Below are 21,735 nucleotides of genomic sequence, written 5' to 3' on the forward strand. Positions count from 1 at the left end.
ATTACATTAGGGAAACCAGCTATCGCTGCAATTTGCGCTTTAATGTCATACGGGCAGTCATGGCCTGGTGGTTAGGGAACTGGTCTTGTGACCGGAGGGTCGTGGGTTTGATCCCCAGACCTGAGGCCATGACTGAGGTGCTCCTGAGCAAGGCCCTTAACCCTCAATTGCTCACTTGTATAAAAAATGAGATAAAAATGTAAGTCGTTCTGGATAAGGGCGTCTGCCAAATGCCATAAATGTAAAATGTAATGTAAATGTCTAATGTTCGATTGATTGATTGTCAACCGCTTCATATAGGAACTTTATATACCTAGCTGACATGCAGATGATCCCATCCAAAACAGCTGGCATGGCACAGCTCAAAGATGACTGGGATATTGTCGTGTTTTTATGGTCTCTATGTATATGGAGTTTACTTGCATGGGTGTAGAAGCAAGCTGCGACAAAGACTTGAATGCAGTTAGCCGAGTCGTTTACTGAGAATCTTCGGCAGTACAGGGCAAGGAAATAACCAACACTCACCACAGTTTCAAAATCAATGTGACGTTGTTACAGTCTCTGTGTGGTTACGGTCTGGCTACACGTGTTGAGGCACTCTCGCTCGGGCACAGAACGCTATTATTTTCGTCCATGCGGTGAGCTACGAGCTGCCTTCTTCATAAACCAAACTCAGACTACTGTTCTCACTACTGCGGCTGTGCATGACTTGCAAAACAACCGAATTTAAAGTAAGTTTTGCTAATTGACGAAAACACATTAGAAACATGCATATGCCTCAAGTGAAAGTGTCGTGGGTGTACGCACTTTCTCATGTTCCAATCCCATTTCATACATCTGACCGTTTACGTGAAACATGGCGTATGCAATGTTTTTGTGTGTATGCACCGTTCGTACATGAGGCCCCAGGTCCAGAATGTTGCCTGCTCTTTGAGTCTGAGGGAACAGGCTAGAAACACAGGAGTATGTACATGATGAACAGAAAACCCCTGCAAGCATTTGTACTGCAATGAGGGTTTTTGTTTTTAAAATGTTTAAAAAATTTTTGTTTCCAAAATGCAAGCATGAATCAATTAGTTATAAGATAATGAACAACATTTACATAAGGATTATAACAAGACATGAAAAATAGACATGAAAATGTATTAATACTACAGGTAGGTCAAGTGTAACCTAAACAACCTAACATCATAGGTTCCAGAACCTATTTAGTTTGATAATAGCTTTATAGCCAACCTATAGTTTATACCTACAGTCCAGTCCTCAGCATCAATTTGTATAGCTCGACTGTCACGGTCACAGCTCCGGACCCTTCCCTGTGGGTGTGCCGCTACGTTGTCTGCGTGTCGTTATGTCCATGTACGTACTTCTGTGGGTGTGGGTTGTTTGTGAGCGTGTTCGTAGTCTCACCTGTGCCTTGTCTCAAGATCACGTGGGTATGTGTTAATCACCTATTTAATGTGCGTTCGCGCAAGGTCTTGTGCTTGTCTTTGTCTAAAGTTTTGTGTCAGCGTGAGTGTGGTTGTGTTATGCTCGCGCTCCGCCCGGAGCTTACACGTCTGAGTCTAAATAAACGTTTGTATGTTCACTGTAAATGTCGTGGTGCCTGCCTCCTCCACCACACGTTACATCGACAAATCGTACATATATAAAAAAATTTTAAATGTAAATTTGCCATATTTGTCAATTGTGATTTTTTTTTTTCACCACAATCGAAATTTGTCCTCCACATTTTACCCATCTGTGCAGTTAGAACACACACTCACACACACTAGTGATTACTAGGGGCCTGTGGTGCACACATGCCCAGAGTAGTGGGCAGCCCTAGCCCGGCACCCGGGGAGCAGTTTGGGTTAGGTGCCTTGCTCAAGGGCACCTCAGTCATGGCCTCAGGCCTGGGAATCGAACCCACAACCCTCCGGTCACAAGACCAGTTCCCTACCGCCAGACCATGACTGCCCCTATATATCCATCTTCTCAAAGTATGCACATCCAAAATTGCATGCAAATCGAAGCAAGCTATATCTTCACTAAAAGAAGCCACCAAAACAGACACCAGAAAAAATATGACAAAAGGAGAGAAAACACTCTCCTGACTAGATAATCCCATCCTGGATCCTGGAGTTCCCTCAATGTTACAACTCAGCAACATCTAGGAAGACTGGAGGATGGAGCCCATCTAACATAAGCCAGGCCTCAAAAGACTTAAGAGTCACACAGAAACCAGGAGTAAGATACAGATACACACAACAGGCTTTCCAACATTTTATTCTTGTTGGAGAATATGGGGCAGCTGGACTTTGGGTCATGCTAATGTAAGGAAAAACATCAAGATCGAAAAAAATACTTTCATCACCACCAAATACCCCTCTCAAAGAAGCTCTCAAAGAAGTATAGGGGGTGGCTTGCCTCTTAACAGATGTCCACATCTGGCATATGGCAGGGAGTCTGGTGTAACTGTAAGTGTGCTTGGTCAGTACTCTGGAGTGGCTTATAAATATGAATAAAATATTAATGTATTATATTATAAATATGAACAATAAACCCTGACACCAAAATGTTTTGTTGATAAGTCTAAAATAATTAAAAAACAGCAAACATAATTACAACAGGCAAATTGTCCAAATGCCATGTAAATATCTCTACATCTTATTCATGTGTTGCAGGGGACCAGCAATGCATATTTAAATTGTAAATTGAATCTTTAGAGAGTTCCCACAAAATCAACACCACCTACTGGACCACAAAAAATGTATATATAAGCAAGGGAGATGAGCATTAAAAGTAACTGAGTAATGGGAAGGTTAGCCCCACAATGTACAATAAATGAAATCAACTGGAATAAACATGTATTTAGAATATTCAGATTTTTGATGTATTTTGCTAATTATATTTTGCAAAAGCTTCTGTCTGGTTTTGTATCTAAATGTACTGAGAACGGGTGATGAAAAATTCCACTGAAGAGTTCATATTCGTGCTCCATGGATTGAATGACACATCAACAAATATTACTATTTACTTTGCATTTGGTCTTCTTGTCTATATTATGACATTGTGTGTAAATTTGATGTTAATCATATTAGTTATTCTGGATAAGACACTTCATGAACCTATGTATGTGTTCATATGTAGTTTGCTTGTAAATGGAATATGTGGTGCTTCTGCTGTCTATCCAAAGATCCTTGCTGATCTTTTATCAGACTCCCATGTTGTATCATATACACCTTGCCTGATACAAACATGTGTCATTTTCTGTTATTCTTTGTGTGAAATCACATGTCTAACTGTCATGGCATATGACAGGTATGTAGCTATTTGTAAGCCTTTGGAATATCTCACCATTATGACACACCAGAAGGTTATGAAACTGCTGGCTTTTAGTTGGCTCTTCTCCTTACTGCAAACAGCCATTGTGGCAGTGCTGACAGTCAGTGAGCCTTTATGTGGTAATGACATCGATATGCTTTACTGCTCTAACTGGGAGGTTGTTAAATTATCTTGCAAAGATGTGACTATGATGGATGTGTATGGGAACATCCTAATAATTTCTCATTTTGCCCAAATGACATTTATTATTATTTCATATATTTACATCATCAGAACATCTTTACGGTCTACGACAGGAAGGGTTAAATTCATGCAGACGTGTCTTCCCCATTTAATCACCCTCACAAACTTCAATGTTTCCCTACTCTTTGATGTCGTATATTCTCGCTATATCAAAAGTCAAACACAGCAAGCACTACGCAGTATATTGGGTATGGAGTTTCTTATTGTGCCACCTCTCCTAAACCCGATCATATATGGAATGAAACTGACCCAGATGCGACAGGAGTTTGTGAAAATGTACATCAACAAATTTAAAACAGTGAGAATGGACTGATATTGGTGTCAAGAAGGAGATCATTTTCTTGGAAAATTTCCTTGATTCACAAGGGTGAGCAGCTGGAGGATATTATTATTAAATTTTTTAATGATATGTAACTGTGGACCAAACATAGTCTTCTAATTATGTCATAGATCATACCTCAAAATGTCACAGTCACATTTCCTATGGTCCTGGTGTCTTCAAAAAGCAGCAAAATGAAGTTTTGCAACAGCAGAAACAGATGCACACTGGCAAATTCCTCCATCCTGAACTGACATGCATGACATCTCTGGCTATCATTAATGACTTAACATTTGAGAACTGAAACCTTGGAATTAAATAGGTTTGTATAAAATGTCTGGCCTAACAATTGAGATCATAATGGCTTGGTTTGTTAGTATTCGTTTTGGAAAACATGTTTTTATTGTTCTTTGTTCAGTGTATAAAATGTCTACAGTATCTGCATAAAATAAATGTAAAGGTCTTAAAGCTTCATAAAGCTTCAATTGTTGGTTACACAGATGATGATGATTTTTATGTAACACATGTTTGATTTTCCTGCATCCTATCTGTCTTATTAGTTTATTTTAATAGTTTATTGTCTTGATGTCAAAGGTGCCACCATGATTTTTATTAGCATGAAGCAAATGAAGATGTGAACAGAAAGGTTACTGTTTTGACATGTGTTGCATTCAAGAGTTTAAAAGGTTTAAAAGAGCACACCACCGCTTTTTAATGTATTATATTTCCTTTCATATTAAATTACCACAATTTAGGCTTAGTTCAACTCCTCAGCATCCATCTCCTCTTCCTCCTCTGAGGAGCAATAGCTTAACATGCTGGCTTTCTCCCTCGGAGGAGAAAAGAGAAAAACTTCTCTGTGTCGTAGCCCCAGCCTTTTTGATAGGGATTTTCCTCGCCATCACCCAGAAAACACTCCAAAGAAGGATGGCTGTAAGCCCCTTCCGGACCCCTTATTGTTTCTATGGGGCACTCCGATGGTGGTGGGCTGACACTTTCTCCCTCATAGTACTTTGTAGCCTCTGAGTATTCTGGATGGAGGGGGGCTGGCTTCCTTCTCATAACACTCAGTGGCCTCCGAGTATACCAATGGAGGAGGGCTGGCTCCTTGATTCACATAGTCCACGGTCTCCACGGAGCACACAAAGGGGGCGGACTCTGCACTTCCTCTTCCAAAAGTGCAAATGACAACAGGACGCCTTACGTCACTGGTCAATTTTGTATCGTTGGACTTGTATTGAACAGACAGAAACTCCCGTGGGGACTTGTCTTGAACACTCAGGTAAAGAGAGGAGCTGAGTTGTCAATTGAACACCACCTAGTGGTGAGTAGTATCAGATGGCAGGTGAGGAATGCCAGATGGATCTAGCTGACCCAGACATATATTGAGGGATTTAGAACTAAGGTTTTAAGGTTTAGGGTAAAAAGACCATTTGGTGCAATGGTTTGCTGTTTCCAATGCAATGCAATGTCTAAATGCTGCACATTGTAAAAAAAAAATCCCAGTTAAAACCCCAGTTTTAAAATGGTTAAGGAGATTACTGGATGTTGTGAGTGTATGTGTGTGTGGATGTCCGTGTGTGTATGTGTGTCCTAGTGCATGTGTGTGTATGTTCATGTAAATGTTGGGTTCAGACTGGGAAGGAAAACTGGTTAGGTTTCAGGTCATAAAGAATGGTTAGAAAATGGTTAGAATTAAGGTCAAGGGGGAATAATAGTTAGGTTTAGTGACAGTGAAAGGATTAACGTTAGGTTTGGGGATACAGAAGGAAGGTAGTTAGGTTTTAGGGCCAGTGAAATAAGATATATAGATTAGGGAAGAGAAATAGATTAGGCTTGAGCTATGAGTTTGTGACCAGATAGGTAAAAGGGCTAGAATTAGGACTCCCACCTGGGAACCTATCGTTTCAAAGATATCTGTTTCACCTATTGGCTGGTGTCCAGAAATTAAAATTTTCTCTAGACCTGTAGACCGGCTGTAGTTGTTAATTATCGGTGCTGTGTTCGATTTGGAGCAATATACGCTCTTTCCCACCTTAGAACAGTTTGATAGGTGTCAAATCCAAGTAAAAAATCGTGAGTGCGGAAAATCACTTCACGTGAGGAAAACTGCTTATTCGCGTGAGCAAAAATGCTCTCGCGCGCAGAGAGCTTCTTCGCGTTAGCAAAGCTACTCTCACTCGCAAGGAGAGAGTTGCTTGCACAAGAAAAATTTGTCACACCCTTTCTGCTTGCGCTTAAGCTCCTGCTCGCACAACAGATCATTTGATTTTTGACAGGGACCCAGACAGGATTGGCTGCAGCTGTTTTCTGGATGTGAATTGTGATTGGCTGTCAGTAGGGTGTGTTTCAAGTTTATTTTTTCACAATATCAACGCATTTAGTCCCGTTGGCTTTCTATCATCTAGACCAGTCATACTCATCTCACGGCCCGCGGGCCAAATCCGGCCCGTGATTGGGTGGTGACTGGCCCGCGGCCACTTCTTGTAATTGCTCAAAATTCAAATAATTTACACATTTTAATTTTTATGGTGTAACAAATGCTGAATAATTCCCCCTTGTGTTCACAAAGGGAACTGTCTGTAAGACGAGTCCTCTGAATCATTAGTTTGTACACGGCCCTTTAGGTCCTAGCGATTTGGGCCTTTAAGGTAGTGAATAGTTTGCGCTGGTCAATAATCACTGCTGATCTGCGCGGAAAAGACGTATCCTTAAATGAATATCTTGGCAAAAAAATTAGTGAGGTTAGTAAGCGGAGAAAAGTTGACGTCGAAAACAGACAGTTTAATAACAAATGGACAGATGGGTTTGCATTCATTTTGCCACCTCATGCCAATGCAAAACCGTTGTGTTTAATTTGCCAAAAGACAGTTGCTGTATGCAAAGTTGCTAACATTAAGCGCCATTACGAGTCAAAACATGCTAGCTTCAGTGCAACTTTTCCGGTTGGTAGCATTGCACGAAAAGACAAAATTGAGGCCTTAAAGTTGTCTTATTCTACCACATCAACCATCTTGACGACTTCCTCTACTGCTGCTGAAAAAGCCACCGCTGCTTCGCTGCGTGTAACCTGGGAGCTGGCTAAAAAGGGCAAGCCATTTGTGGATGCTGAGCTTGTGAAAGTGTGCACATTGGGAATCGTGGAGGAGTTGTTTGCCGGTGACAAACACAAAGATGACATCGTTAACCGTGTGAAGCAGGTTCAGCTTTCGGATTCAACGGCGGCACGGAGACTAGAAACTTTGTATGAGGACAGTTTTTCTGCTTTACTTGCTGAACTGAAGTGTGTGGATTACATGTCAGTAGCTGCGGACGAGTCTACAGATGCAACAGACACTGCACAGCTGTCCGTGTTTGTGATATATTTTAACGGGGAGCTTTTCAAAGAGGAGCTGCTGTGCCTTTTGCCCCTCAAGAGCAATACAACAGGTGAGGCCATGTACAATTCTATGAAAAGTTTCTTTGATAAGAATTCTCTGGAGCTGGATAAAATCAACCTCCTTGTAACTGACGGTGAGCCATCTATGATAGGACGAAAGAGGGGCTTAGCATCACGTCTCATGTCAGACCACCCCGCAGTTAACTCACTACACTGCATTATTCACCAGACGGTGTTGTGTGCCAAACTGTCCGGTGAAATGAAAGGAGTGATGGACACAGTGATCAAAATTGTAAATCACATTCGCTCGACTTCAAGTTTACAGCACCGGCTTTTCAAAATGCTACTACAGGAGCAAGAAGCTCAATATTCAGACCTACTACAGCACAACGATGTCAGATGGCTGAGCAGGGGGCGAGTCCTACAGCGCTTCTTTGCACTGCGCAAAGAAATCACAGAATTTCTTTCCATTCAAAAAACAAAGAAAGCAGATGAGTTCTCTCAGTTTATGCAAGATCAGGAATCTGTGGCTCTGGTTGCATTTCTGTGTGATATCACTAATCACTTGAACAATCTTAACCTGCAGCTCCAAGGTGGGGATTCGAATGTGGGAGAGCTCTTTGAAAAAGTGAGCGCTTTTCAGACAACCTTGGGCGTATTCGTGGCGGACATAGAGGGGAAAAAACTTCACTTCCCTACCCTGCATGATGTTCCTACAAATGGGATTGTGTTGTCACGAATGGTAGCACTGTTAAAAAATCTGTCAGAGAACTTCAGATCGCGGTTTCACAACTTCAAAATCCCACAGCAACTGCTACTGTTTGTGCGCAACCCGTTCGCCGTTGCTATCACCGGGAGCTGCCCAGCAGAGGCAAAAAACGCTGTGCCTGCTATCGATGAGGGTGCTTTCCAGCTGGAACTGGTCCAGATGCAGGCTAATGATGTCCTAAAAGCCAAGTTCAGAGAGGAGAGACTGTGTGAATTTTGGGCACACTCTGTTCATCAGTATCCGAACTCTAAAAGACTCGCTATACACATTTTGACAATGTTCGGATCCACCTACATATGCGAGTCGGGGTTTTCAGTGATGAATCTAATTAAGGACAAAAAGCGCAATAGACTCACCGACTCACATCTCAACCAGTGCTTGCATATTGCCTTGACATCTCAGAAACCAAACTTCAGTAAGCTCTCAAAGGAAATGAGATGTGTTACCTCACATTCAGCATGTAGTCAATAACTAATAGTATGTGATGCATGAAGTGCTTAAAACATAAACATCTAATCACATACCTGTGCTCTCTGTTCCAAACTTTCCAATAACTGAATTATAGTAAAGCAGCTTTTTTTTACATTGTGTTTCTGAACTATTTGGTGGCTCACGCTGTGCAGTTATGTGTTTAATATATTTTATAAACAGCTTTCACACCAAAAAATCTGAAATATGTTCATTCTATGTCTTTGTTTGTTAATAATCATTTTCATTTTTGAATTTGTCCAACATTTGCTTGCATAATAGGAAAGGTTCCAGCTATGCTGTTCAAAATATATCTTGCTGAATTGCAGTGGAGCTAATAAAATGCATCAAAATACGAGCACAAGCTATGAGTCTTTTTTTTAAAAGTTTGCTCATTTTATATGAATGTAATTTAATGACTGGCCCTCGGCCGCTTCTCATTTTCCAAATGTGGCCCTCGGCTAGATCAAGTTGAGTATCCCTGATCTAGACTATCTTATATGAGGAGCTCGTACAACAGCAAATTCTGCCGGACAGGGATGAGACTCCGGGTGTTGCCTTTCCAGCTGGGCCAGCAGTCGAGGCTGTAGTGGAGACAGCCAAAGCCATTTTACTACGACACCCAGAGTGGATTCCTTTCCCCGCTGAATGTGAGAGACTGGCCCATCCAAATTTCTTTGATTGTATGTAAAGATAAACATTGGTTCTTCACCCATCAACAGGCTCTAAAGAATCCACATTCACAATGGTTTTCATCTCCCAAAGCTTAGAATTCTGACCTTATCTGATCTCCTGAGCTTGGGAGAAAGGCCATCTAAGAGTTCTGGTCAGAATCAACCTTCCTTTGAAGGACCTACACTCATAAAACTCTAAATTCCAGCCTTATCTGATTGCCCAAGATTTAAACCCAATTCACAACACCTTGGAAGTCCTGTGTTAAAATCCAAAAATGAAGATGCAAATATTTCAGAGATCTTTGTAACTCCAAATCCGAGCTGTACATGGGATTGGGACCTAGCCTACTAGAACCAGCTCGGCGAACTCAGTCTAGAGACACCAAACGACAACATTTCAACCAATGAAAGGGGAATTATTCTTGAAACCAGTATTCAGTTTACCAGCCCTTAAGCACAAAGGACCACAGGAACAAAAGACCATGTGCCTCTGAATTTGAACACTGTGATATGTGATTGATATAAAGACACAACTTATGGTCTTTCATGTACATCAGTATTAAGTGATCCTATGAATGAATGAATGTTCAATTTATATAGCGCCTTTCAGAATACCCAAGGCGCTTTAAAATTTAACACAGGTACAAGTCACAGAAAACCAATCACACACACACTGGCAAGAAGCGGCAGCCAATTGCGCACAGCATACTCTCTACCGGGATCCACAGCCCCCTGGGGGACTGAATAGGGTGCAGGAAGGGGAGAGAGGACAGACCCTAGTGGCAGAGCACCATCCACCACTGGGCACACAAGCACACACACACTCAGACACTACTTTTTATTGAACAGAGAGACACAGACACACACTCAGGGAGAATTTGTCTGGGACTGCCAATTTACCTAACCTCCATGTTTTTGGACTATGATAGGAACAGTTATTCCTATCAGAATAACTGTTATTGTATAAACACCCCAAATTGATGCATATCCATGTATTACTTTGTGTTTCAGTAGATATACCTGTTCTTGTAGTCTTAAACTGTATAATGAATGGAGGCATACATATATATATATTACTGTGTGCTCTGCTGTTTAGACATGCGTTCTCATTAATTCTGTTAGAGTCATAGAGACCTGCGTACTCACATATTCCTGTGCTGCAATACTTTAGACATATCAATACACTTGTATTCTGGTGTAATATTAATTTAGATTTATATATAACTAAGTATCCACTTGTAATGTGTTATATTAGGCATATGCATATTTATGTATTAGTTTACATTTGATGAGTAACATACAATCATTCTCATGTGTGCTTATGTGACCTCACATTCATGCCTGTCTGTGCATTATGTGTCATTTATTGTCCAAAAGTGGAAATTAAGAATGGTTCAATGTGTAGACTAATAGAACCAAATTAATACTTAGTTAGGCAGAGTATGTAAGTCAATTTATTTAGGAATAAGGAATTCCCTTTGTCTTCAAATTGTGCCAATCTGCCTTAAGTCATTAACTGGACCTGGAAAGACGGGCACCTCTCTCTCTCTCTCTCTCTCTCTCTCTCTCTCTCTCTCTCTCTCCCCTGTCCGGGCAGAGTTAATGAATATTCACTAATCCAGGCCCAATGGTCAATGACATGATAAGAAAGAAAGTGCCTTACAATGATGCCCCTAAAAGTTGGTTAAAACCCTTGCTCAAGGAGAGACAATTAGCTTGGCAGCCTGGCAGACTTGGAAGGACTTGGAGAATTTCGCCAGACTCGCCGAGGCTCAAAGACTCGAACTAGTTGGAAACAGGCCAAACCATCACGACCAACAGTTTGCCGAACACCGCAGAGTCCACTAGAGCGATGCCAAAAGACCGCAACTAAAGCTCTAACGGAGTCCAACAGAAGATTCTTCTATATTATATTTTAATTTCTTTATTTTACGTGTCGTTTCTTAGTTATCTCCTCCCGTCAACTGCACAAGTTTTGTCTGTGCCCTCCAGCTGCGACTGTGACGTCACCGCTAAGTCTTCGCGATTTGAGCAGTCTCACGAGACCGGCTCTGCCGACCTTAGCTATTGCAGAAGGAAACAAACCGTGAACGCACACCGGTTGGTCCACTTCACAACACACCTCTTCTTCGAAGTAAGGCACAGAGTTTATATGCTGCTTTGGGGTTGCCAACTTGTGACTCAAAACTTCTATCTCTCCCAGAATCCGATTGAACAATTAGTTAACATTAGCCTGCCCAAACTTTCTCTTTCTCCTTTTCTATTTTCTTTCTAAAGACCTCGTGCCCATCCCTGGGTCCTAAATTAGTTAGAAAACATCTTAGTGTAGCCATATAATCCATTTAAATCCCATGACCGTCGATAATTGCTCATTATTTGATGTTGATGTTTAATTTTCTATTCTTTGTTGTTTACTATTATATCCCTGGTTTAGATTAGTAGATTCACATATAAGTTTAGTTTTATTTTGAGCCAAATCATTCCATATGCTATTCTTTATATCAGTTGTAATATTAACCATTTAATACATTTGCACATTTATTCATTAATCTGGTCTCAGTGGTAAATACATATTTTGGTCGATGGTATTAGGTCACTGCGCGGAGACTGATATCCCACCTATCTCCGTTATCACAATATTGGTTCCTGAGCAATCAGGATGGTGCCCTGTTCATAATCCATAAATAACAAATGTATCCGCTACAGCAGTATGTCCAAAGCTGCTTCATAAAAACCAGAAGAAGCCGTTTGTGTTAGATGAGACAGTAGCAGTGTTGCTGTCAGGTGCGATTCAGTATCCCGTTCACATACTAAGGGACACCGGGGCAGCACAGTCATTGACGCTGAATTCGGTTCTCCCTTTGTCTGAGGAGACTAAGTGTGACACAGATATTTTGGTGCAAGGTATTGATTTAAGTGTTTTGAGAGTTCCTTTACACCTTTACACCTACATGTTCCTTTGTGTTCAGAGTTGGTTACAGGCATGGTTAAGGTTGCTGAGGGCACAACTACCGGTGCGTGGCATAAAATTTATACTCGGTAATGATTTGGTTGGTAGTAAGGGTTGGTCCTCCCCTGAAGTCTTGTTAGAGCCAAACGAGACTGCTTTCGACTCTCAGCTGAGATAAACTCATCGAGGCACAACAAAAAGACAGCACCTTATCCACTTGTGTGGCAGGCATCTTAAGTGATGAAAATATCAGTGTGCTTTTGTAATAGTAATTACAGCAAGACCTGAACGGGCGTCATTGGGAAGAATGGCCTCTCTGATCTGAACCTGAGTTGTGTTTTGTTATTGGACTTCTGTGCTCATCTCAGTCTGTCCATAATGAATATCATGCTTGAGCACAGAGGTGTCCATGAGTGCACATGGCACCAGGACACCATTAGGTTGCAGCTTGATGATCAATTTTGTAATTGTGTAGTTGGCCTTGCGACCATGTGCCTTGGACACTCGGGTGAAAAGAGGAGCTGAGCTGTCAACCAATCACCACCTAGTAGTGAGTTAGATCAGATGACGGGCGAGGATGCCGGACAGACCTGGCAGACCCAAACGTATCTTGAGGGTTTGCTGGGAACGTCTGGCATAGGAACCTGTCAGAAAGGTCTTTAATTCCCACATCCGGCAGAGCTTTGACAGCATCTCATCCCGAGGGAGGCCAGAGACATTGAGTCCGAATGGGCCTTGTTCCATGCCTCCATTGTCAATGTGGCGGACTGGAGCTGTGCCCGAAAGGTTGTCTGTGCCTGTCATGGCGGCAATCCCCAAACCCGATGGTGGACACCTCGGGTAAAGGAGGATGTCATGCTGAAGAAAGAGTCCTATCAGGCCTCGTCGACTCATGGGACTCCGGAGGCAGCACACAGGTACAGGAGGTCCAAGCGGATTGTGGCTTTGACCGTTGCGATGGCAAAAACTAGTGTGTGGTGACAGAGTTTGGTGACACCATGGAAAGTGACTTTTGATTGGCTCCAAGAAGATTCTGGAAAATTGTCAGGCAACTCAGGAGGGGAAAGCGCTTCCCGTCCAACACTGTATATAGTGGGGCTGGGGATCTGCTGACCTCGACTGGGGATGTCATTAGGCAGTGGAAGGAATACTTTGAGGATCTTCTCAATCCCACCATCACATCTTCCATAGAGGAAGCAGAGCTTGGGGACTCGGACAGGGGTTTGCCCATCACTCGGGCAGAGGTGACCAGTGTAGTTGTGAAACTCCTTGGCAGCAAGGCTCCGGGAGAAGATGAGATCCTCCCTGAGTTGCTTAAGTCTTTGGATGTTGTGGGACTGTCCTGGCTGACACGTCTTTGCAACATCGCGTACACATTGTGAGTATTGCCTCTGGCCTGGCAATTCAGGGTGGTGGTTCACCTTTTTAAGAAAGGGGACCGAAGGGTGTGCTCCTATACACTATAGGGGGATCACACTCCTCAGCCTTCCCAGTAAGGTTTATGCAAGGGTACTGGAGAGGAGAGTCCGGTCGATAGTCGAATGTCAGTTACAAGAGGAACAATGTGGGTCCCGTCCTGCTCGTGGGACACTGGACCAGCTTTTCACCCTTGGGAGTTTGCTCAACCAGTCCACATGTGTTTTGTAGATTTGGAGAAGGCATTTGACTGTGCCACTCAGGAATTCCTCTGGAAGGTGCTTCGGGAGTACAGGGTAAGGGGCCCGCTCCTACAGGCTATCTAGTCCCTGTAAAAATGGAGCAGGAGCTTGGTTCGTATAGCCGGCAGTAAGTCAGACTGGTTCCCGGTGGGAGTTGGATACTGCCAGAGCTGCCCTTTGTCACTGATTCTGTTCATAACTTTTATGGACAGAATTTCTTGGTGTAGCCAAGTGGTGGAGGGGGTTCAGTTTGGTGGCCTCAGGATTTCGGGTCTCCTTTTTGCGGATGATGTGGTCCTTTTGGCATTATCAGGCCAGGACCTAGAGCTCTGACTGGATCAGTTTGCAGCCGAATGTGAGGCGGCCGGGATGAGAATCAGCACCTCTAAAACTAAGACCATGGTACTCCCCTCTCTGGGTCAGGAATGAGTCCTTGCCCCAAGTGGAGGAGTTCTTGTTCACGAGTGAGGGAAGGAAGGAAGGAATGAGAGATTGACAGGCGGATTGGTGCTGCAGCTGCAGTTTTGCGGACGCTATATGGATTGTCGAATATAAGCGGCCAAAATTAATTTTCTCCACAGGGTGTCTGGGCTCTCCCTTAGAGATAAGGTACGGAGCATGGTCATCCAGTAGAGGCCCGCTCCTCCACATAGAAAGGAGCCAGTTGATGTGGTTTGGGCATCTGGTCCAGATGCCACCTGGGCACCTCCCTAGGCAGGCGCTCCAGGCATGTCCAACTGGGAGGAGACCCCAGGGAAAACCCAGGACATGCTGGAAAGATTATATCTCTCGGCTGTCCTGGGAATGCCTCGGTAACCTCCCAGCAGTGGTGGACGAAGAACAAAAACCATGTACTTGAGTACAAGTACAGATAACCAAGGTAAAACATTAGTCCAGTACAAGTAGAAGGCCTTCCTTTAGACTTCTACTTGAGTAAAACTACAAAAGTATTGACCTTCAAATGTACTTAAGTATTGAAATTAACATTTCATCAGTTAGGCTCTATCAAGCGATATCAAGAGATATCCTGTTATCTCTATACCATGACTCTTTCATAATTAACTAAATTATGTGGACAGGCTCAACTCTTTGTACACAAATATTTTAATTATTTATTATTAATTCTATGATTATAGTGTTAGTTTTTTTGTTCATTAAAATGATCATTAGCAGAAAACAGAAGGCATGTAATTTCTATTTGGTAGGACCAAGAGGCTATTAAGTAACTTTTTGCAAACAAGCATTATTTTGGTTAAAAATTTATTTTCAATTGCAAGTTCAGATATCAATCTCCTTCTATTTGATGAATAAAAAACATTTCCTGTATTTTACTGCACCATCCAAATAGGATACAGAATAATTTAGTTATTGAGGAATACTTTAGATTTCATTTAGATTAGATTACTTTAGACTACTTTAAAACCTCCTTCCCAACCAAAGGCCCAAACAGGACTCCTGGGAACAGCAAAAGACTGGCAGCTGAGGGAGGACTTGGGAAAACAGCTGAAGTTCCCTGAGAACATCATGGAAACCAGCTTGAGACCAGACATAGTGCTGCAATCAGAGTCCTCCAAGCATGTCATCATGATGGAGCTGACAGTGCCCTGGGAGGAGAGGATGGAGGAAGCCAATATGAGGAAGAGGGAAAAATATGCTGCGCTGGTGGAGGACTGCCACAACAGGGGATGGAGTGCAAGATGCCTACCCATTGAGGTTGGGGGAAGGGGCTTTGCATGGAAGTCACTCTGCAGGGTCTACAGTCTCCTAGGCATCACAGGGGCACGAAGGAGGAGAGCCATCTGTTCAGCGGCCTCTGTTGCATCTCGATGGCTGTGGATCCAGAGGGACAAGGCGTGGATGAGCGCTTCTTGGACACAGGCCGGGAACTGATCACTCCCGGTCGGGTCGCCTGGGTGAGAGGATCTGAAGTTGAAAGACCCGAAGCCCCCTGTGCACCGACGTAATTTGGGGGGGGGGACATGTCCCCCCCACTTTTTCAAAAGCCGGTTTTGGTCCTCCCCAGTTTTTACGGTTAAAACCAAATATTTAAATAGCAATGAATCCATGTCCCCCCCACTTTTTAATGGTTAAAAAACAAATATTTAAATAGCGACGAATCTAGCGCTAGGACCATGCAGAAAACGACCGCTCCGAGCTCCGCTCTGGTAACAATTTTCGTTTTCGTTCGACACCCCCCCCCAACCCCCCTCCCCACGTCAACTATCTGGAACACACCAGCAACCCCATTTGTGTCCCCCCCCACCTATGAAATCAAAATTACGTCCATGCCCCTGTGACCTCAGGTACCATCACTGATGATGTGTCCAAGAGTCTGCATCAGAAGATGTACTAAACAACCGTAGATAGTTTTAGCATATGCAAAATAACAAACTTTAAGACAAAATATCAACTAATAGTTACCTGCTAATGTCACGCTACACCCCCTGACCCCTCCCCTTTGTGCGTGTGTTTATGTTGTCTATGTCTAGTCATTCATCTGCGTCTGTGTATCTTTGTGGGTGTGGTTGTGTCCGAGTGTGTTCATCAGTCTCACCTGTGCCTCATCTCATGATCAGTGATGGCTAAGTTACCTTGAAAAAGTAATCCGATTACTGATTACTGATTACTCCTTTTAAAAGTAACTTAGTTACGTTACTGATTACTTGATTTTAAAAGTAACTACGTTAGATTACAAGTTACTTTAGTAGTTACATTCAGCAGCAAAATTAATTTTTCCAATACTCACTTTATTGGAAGTGCATTTTTAACAACAATGTAACAATGTACTGAAGTAGGTTCGGTAACCGAGGCAGAAACTGCTTAATCTAAAAATCCCGAGGAGGGAAACTTTATTGATAACGCAACCCTGGCGCGTGCAGGCCCCTCCCCCCCAGTGTCACTTAAAGGGCAAGACTCGCCGTGAGGAGTAGTAGTTGCTACAGTATCTCCTGACATTACGTTTGTGTAGCTGTGCAATATTATTTGTAAATTTATTTGAAAACGTAATACAAGCAAACTGTTCAGTCAGACAGCTTGTGAAACGAAATACCATTACAATTTCAAGCATTTTAAAGTAGGCTACGTTAGTCAAAATTCCAGCACTTTTCAAACGTGGAACACAGTGCAACATTAAAATTCTTCAGGTAAATGTTCCTTCCCCTGTTTTTGAGGGGTGTTTCTTTATACTACCACATATCGTTACGGGAGGACACTGCACAGAATGACTTGTAAAACGCGCTCGCGCTCTCACAGGGTCGCGCACAGCGTGCGAGTCGAGCGCTACGGTCAGACGCAAAAGTAGAACTGAGCCAAGAAGAAAGCAAAAATATATATTTTTACTAGGGAAAATAAAAATAGTAACACACAGTTATTTGGATAAGTAACTTTAGTCTGATTACTGGACTGGAAATAGTAGCGCGTTATATTATTCATTACCGCAAAAAGTGGTAAGATTAGAGTAACGCGTTACTAAGCAACGCGTTACTGACATCACTGCTCGTGATCACTCGGGAATTATGTGGTCAGCGTTCGCGCAGTGTCCCGTACTAGCCGGCGGCGAGTGCATTTTGTTGAGCGGGGGGGGGGTGGCGAACGAAAGTTGTTGAGCGTTGGGGGGGGGGGGGTGGCGAACGTAAAATGGACAGATTCTGGATAAACTGGATATTTTTTTCGGCGTGAGATATCGGAAGTGTGGCGTGAGAGCGTGTGAAAACAGTCAAATGCATGTGTCTCACGCTCAATGCGTGAGAGTTGGCAACCCTGCGTTCGTGAATGCGTCGGACTTTGAGCCTCGTCCTTTCCCACGCACCCGACATTACAGCTAACTGTTTTATCACCATGCTCTGCATGTAAAACCTACTAAATATTTTATTTCTAAAGTAAAATGCTATGTTCAAATGTTTATTATTTTACAATATTAATGCATTTAGCTGGAAGCGCCAAATCCTATGAACTATGGTAAAATAAATAACTAGCTAGCTAGTAAAGCTAACTTAGGTAGCTACATGCTAAGGCAGCTAGCTAACTAACCATGCTAACTAAATATGCACAAATTAACGGTTTGCTGCACAGGGTACCCGCGGGTCCTTAAAAAGTCTTAAAATGTCTTAAATTTAGTTTTCCATATTCAAGGCCTAAAAATGTCTTAAAATGTCTGGAATTTTATGAGGGGAGGCATTAAATTATTATAAGTGTGTGTTCAGTTGTTCTGGCGCGATGTGAACTTTGCCGAATCTAGCGCTAATGCAGAAAATAACCGCTCCAGGGTCCTAGTGCTAGATTCCTAGCGTTGGAGTATACGGCCTCAACGTCGTCAACAATTTTCGTTCGCCAACACGCCCCCCCCTCCCCCCCCGTCAACGATGTGGAACACACCTGCATCCCCGGTAATAGTATTATTTTTTCTTGTGAGAGGTATTAAAAAGGTCTTAAAAGTCATTGAATTTGAGATTTAAAAATGTGCAGATACCCTGGCTGCAAGATAGTTAGATTTCTCATTAAGATAATTGACCAGTAGGCCTACGAAATTATCTTTCCTCTACTTCCTTAAATTGCTTCCTTAAATTGGATGGGGAATATTTGCAGGAAGAAATCATATGTTACTGAGGCAGGCAGAGTAAGGCGTGGCCACGCATCAAAAGAGCGCCGCCATTTACAGATTAGGGGAGATGCAATGAGCGTGAGACACACGCATTTGACTGTCTTCACACGCTCACACGCCACACATCTGATTTCTCACGCCGAAAAAAAATGGATGGACATATATATATTCAATTATTTATTTTTCACTAGTCATTATATAGAGCCCTCCGTGCCTCAAGTATGACTCGTCTTGACCCTCCATCATCCAGGACACATGGGAGACAAGCATCCAGATTTTTCTCTGTCCTGGCTCCAAGGTGGTGGAATGAACTTCCCTTGTGTCCGAACATCGGAGTCGCTTGCTGTCTTCAGACGCCGACTGAAGACCCACCTCTTTCAAGTGCACTTTACATAATTATACTTTCATCTACTGTGCTTTATCGTCTCTTTCCTCAGGTGTTTGTTATAGGTGTTGCTTACTGTCTTTTTCTCAGGCATTGTGCATAATTGGGTTATAGGAATTGCTTACTGTCTTTTTCCTCAGGTGATGTGTATATTCAGATATTGTTCAAATTGTGTAAAGATATTGTATATTGGGATATTGTTCAAATGTCATATGTAAAATAAAAAAAAAGCCTCTACATGTTGTTTCAGCATTACATATTTACTCGAGTATGTTCTTCAGTAAATTGCATCTTTAGGGAGTTCCCACAAAATTAACACCTCCTACTGGACCACACAAAAATATATAAGTAAGGGTGACAGGTAACTGACTATGGGAAAGTTAGCACCACAATGTACAATAAATGAAGATCAACTGGAACATTCTATGTCAAATGGGAATATTGATACACAATTTGTTTTTAATATTGTGCTAATGATATTTTTAAAAAGCTTCTGTCTGGTTTTGTATCTAAATGTACTGAGAACGGGTGATGAAAAATTCCACTGAAGAGTTCATATTCGTGCTCCATGGATTGAATGACACATCAACAAATATTACTATTTACTTTGCATTTGGTCTTCTGGTATATATTATGACATTGTTTGTAAATTTGATGTTAATCATATTAGTTATTCTGGATAAGACACTTCATGAACCTATGTATCTGTTCATATGCAGTTTGTTTGTTAATGGAATATGTGGTGCTTCTGCTTTCTATCCAAAGATCCTTGCTGATCTTTTATCAGACTCCCATGTTATATCATATACATCGTGCCTGATACAAACATGTGTAATTTTCTGTTATGCTTTGTGTGAAATCACATGTCTAACAGTCATGGCATATGACAGGTATGTAGCTATTTGTAAGCCTTTGGAATATCTCTCCATTATGACACACCAGAAGGTTATGAAACTGCTGGCTTTTAGTTGGCTCTTCTCCTTACTGCAAACAGCCATTGGGGCAGTGCTGACAATCAGTGAACCTTTATGTGGTAATGACATTGACATGCTATATTGCTCTAACTGGCAGGTTGTGAAACTATCTTGCAAAAATGTGATTATGATGGATTTATATGGGAACGTCCTAATAATTTCTCATTTTGCCCAAATGACATTTATTATTACGTCATATATTTACATAATCAGAACATCTTTACGGTCTATGACAGGAAGGGTTAAATTCATTCAGACATGTCTTCCTCATTTAATCACACTCACAAACTTCAACATTTCCCTACTCTTTGATGTCATGTATTCTCGCTATGGCAAAAGTCAAACACAGCAAGCTCTGCACAACATAATGGGTATAGAGTTTCTTATTGTGCCTCCTCTCCTAAACCCCATCATATATGGAATGAAACTGACACAGATGCGCCACCAATTTGTGAAAATATACATCAACAAATTTAAAGCAGTGAGAATGGACTGATAACTTGGAAAATCGCTTGATTTTCTTCCCAAAAAGGAAGACTACCCCTGTGCATCATGCTCACAAGGATGAGCAGTTGGGCACAATTTTTTTCCAGTATGTAGCTGTGGACATTTTATACTATGAACCAAACATAGCAGTATAATTATGTCATAGATCATACCTCACATGTCACACATATATTCCCCCATCCTGAACTGACATCCTCTGGCCATCATTAATGACTTAACATATGAGACTTGAGACCCTGGAATTGAAAAGGTCTGTATAAAATGTCTGGCCTAACAATGGAGATCATAATGGCTTGGTTTGTTAGCATTAAGGTTTATTTCAGTGTCTGAAATGTCTAAAATATTATCTGCATAAAAAATGTAATGCTCTTAATGCTTAATAAAATAGTTTGTTGTTGGTTACACAGATAATAATGACAATAACATATATTTCACTATATAACTATATTAATAGTTTGTTGCACTTGATGTCAAAGGTGCTATTAAACAGAAAAATCACCAGTATTAAATTATCAAAGGTATTCACTTTTTCGGTGTTGCCTAAAATGACAATAAAGGTCAATACCAAATTGTTACAGGAGTAGCTCCCACCATTTTTATTAGCATGAAGCAAATGGAACACGTGAACAGAAAGGTTTTGAGATGTGTTGTATTCAAGAGTTTAAAAGGTCAAAAATTATTACATGTGATGGGCAGGGAGTGCAAACAAAAAGGAAGCGATCACGCCAAGTCTCAGTGAAAAAGGATGGTTTAATGAAGAAGTGCGCAAACCAAAAACCTGTGAATAGATCCGAATTAAGGATATAATGACCAGCGGTCAACTGGTACAAAGACAAGACATATATAGGCAAACAAATGATCCTCAGGTGAGACGGATCACGGGCTCCGCCCACCTGAGGGACGCACACGACGTCACAAAAACAACAACAACAGCCGCTGTGGACGGAGGCGACCGGTAGGGGGCCGCCTCACCGTGACATTACAATTATTACACAACTGCTTTTTTATGTATTATAATTCCTTTCATATTAAATTACTACAATGTAGGCTTTGTTCAACTGAGTTAACCCTCCGGAGGGGGGGTTGATTTATTATAAATTGTACATAAGATATTTCTCTCACATTGCAGCTGATAACTCTCCTCCCTGCCTGATATACTAATTAGCACATGTACTCAATTGACATTAGTGCATGTTCAAAAGAATGACCCTGATATTGAAGCAGTTATGTAGAGTAAGGAGTCCAAGATGAAACTGGCAAGCAAAATAAAAACAGAACATTGGATTTATAGTTGCACTTGAAAAAACATAAAAGCAACAGTATTAAGGGAATTACACAACGATATAGGACATCAGGACAGGACGACATAATCTATGCAAAAGGAAATAAAGCACAATGTTATAAGCTGCACTTGCCAAACAAAAAGCACTCAAGCCCCGCTTACTGGCATTGTCACTAAACAGTTATTTCAGTTGGCTTCAG

The 21,735-nt window shown here is 41.9% G+C and overlaps 3 protein-coding genes across 3 annotated transcripts; all 3 read left to right on the forward strand.

The window, feature by feature from the left end:
• Nucleotides 1–2,944: 2,944 nt before the first annotated feature.
• LOC143477394 (olfactory receptor 4B13-like) lies at nucleotides 2,945–3,883 on the forward strand. Its single transcript, XM_076975974.1, has one exon. It carries the CDS (start codon nucleotides 2,945–2,947, stop codon nucleotides 3,881–3,883), a length of 939 nt encoding a protein of 312 aa, XP_076832089.1.
• An 821-nt stretch (nucleotides 3,884–4,704) lies between these two features.
• LOC143477396 (zinc finger BED domain-containing protein 5-like) lies at nucleotides 4,705–8,508 on the forward strand. Its single transcript, XM_076975975.1, has 2 exons — nucleotides 4,705–4,822; nucleotides 6,776–8,508. Exons 1-2 carry the CDS (start codon nucleotides 4,705–4,707, stop codon nucleotides 8,506–8,508), a joined length of 1,851 nt encoding a protein of 616 aa, XP_076832090.1.
• A 10,795-nt stretch (nucleotides 8,509–19,303) lies between these two features.
• Nucleotides 19,304–20,242, forward strand: LOC143477397 (olfactory receptor 4B13-like). The gene has a single exon (XM_076975976.1). It carries the CDS (start codon nucleotides 19,304–19,306, stop codon nucleotides 20,240–20,242), a length of 939 nt encoding a protein of 312 aa, XP_076832091.1.
• Nucleotides 20,243–21,735: the final 1,493 nt, after the last annotated feature.

The sequence above is a fragment of the Brachyhypopomus gauderio genome, chromosome 16 (genome assembly GCF_052324685.1).
Source record: "Brachyhypopomus gauderio isolate BG-103 chromosome 16, BGAUD_0.2, whole genome shotgun sequence".
Classification (NCBI taxonomy): Eukaryota; Metazoa; Chordata; class Actinopteri; order Gymnotiformes; family Hypopomidae; genus Brachyhypopomus; species Brachyhypopomus gauderio.

Excerpts from the sequence above, each read along its gene's own strand:
- LOC143477394 (XM_076975974.1), top strand. The coding sequence starts at position 2,945 with ATGAAAAATTCCACTGAAGAGTTCATATTCGTGCTCCATGGATTGAAT.
- LOC143477397 (XM_076975976.1), top strand. The coding sequence starts at position 19,304 with ATGAAAAATTCCACTGAAGAGTTCATATTCGTGCTCCATGGATTGAAT.
- LOC143477396 (XM_076975975.1), top strand. The coding sequence starts at position 4,705 with ATGCTGGCTTTCTCCCTCGGAGGAGAAAAGAGAAAAACTTCTCTGTGT. Across the intron at positions 4,823-6,775 it reads CACTCCAAAGAAGGATGGCT|TTGCTAACATTAAGCGCCAT; the intron begins GTAAGCCCCTTC and ends CTGTATGCAAAG.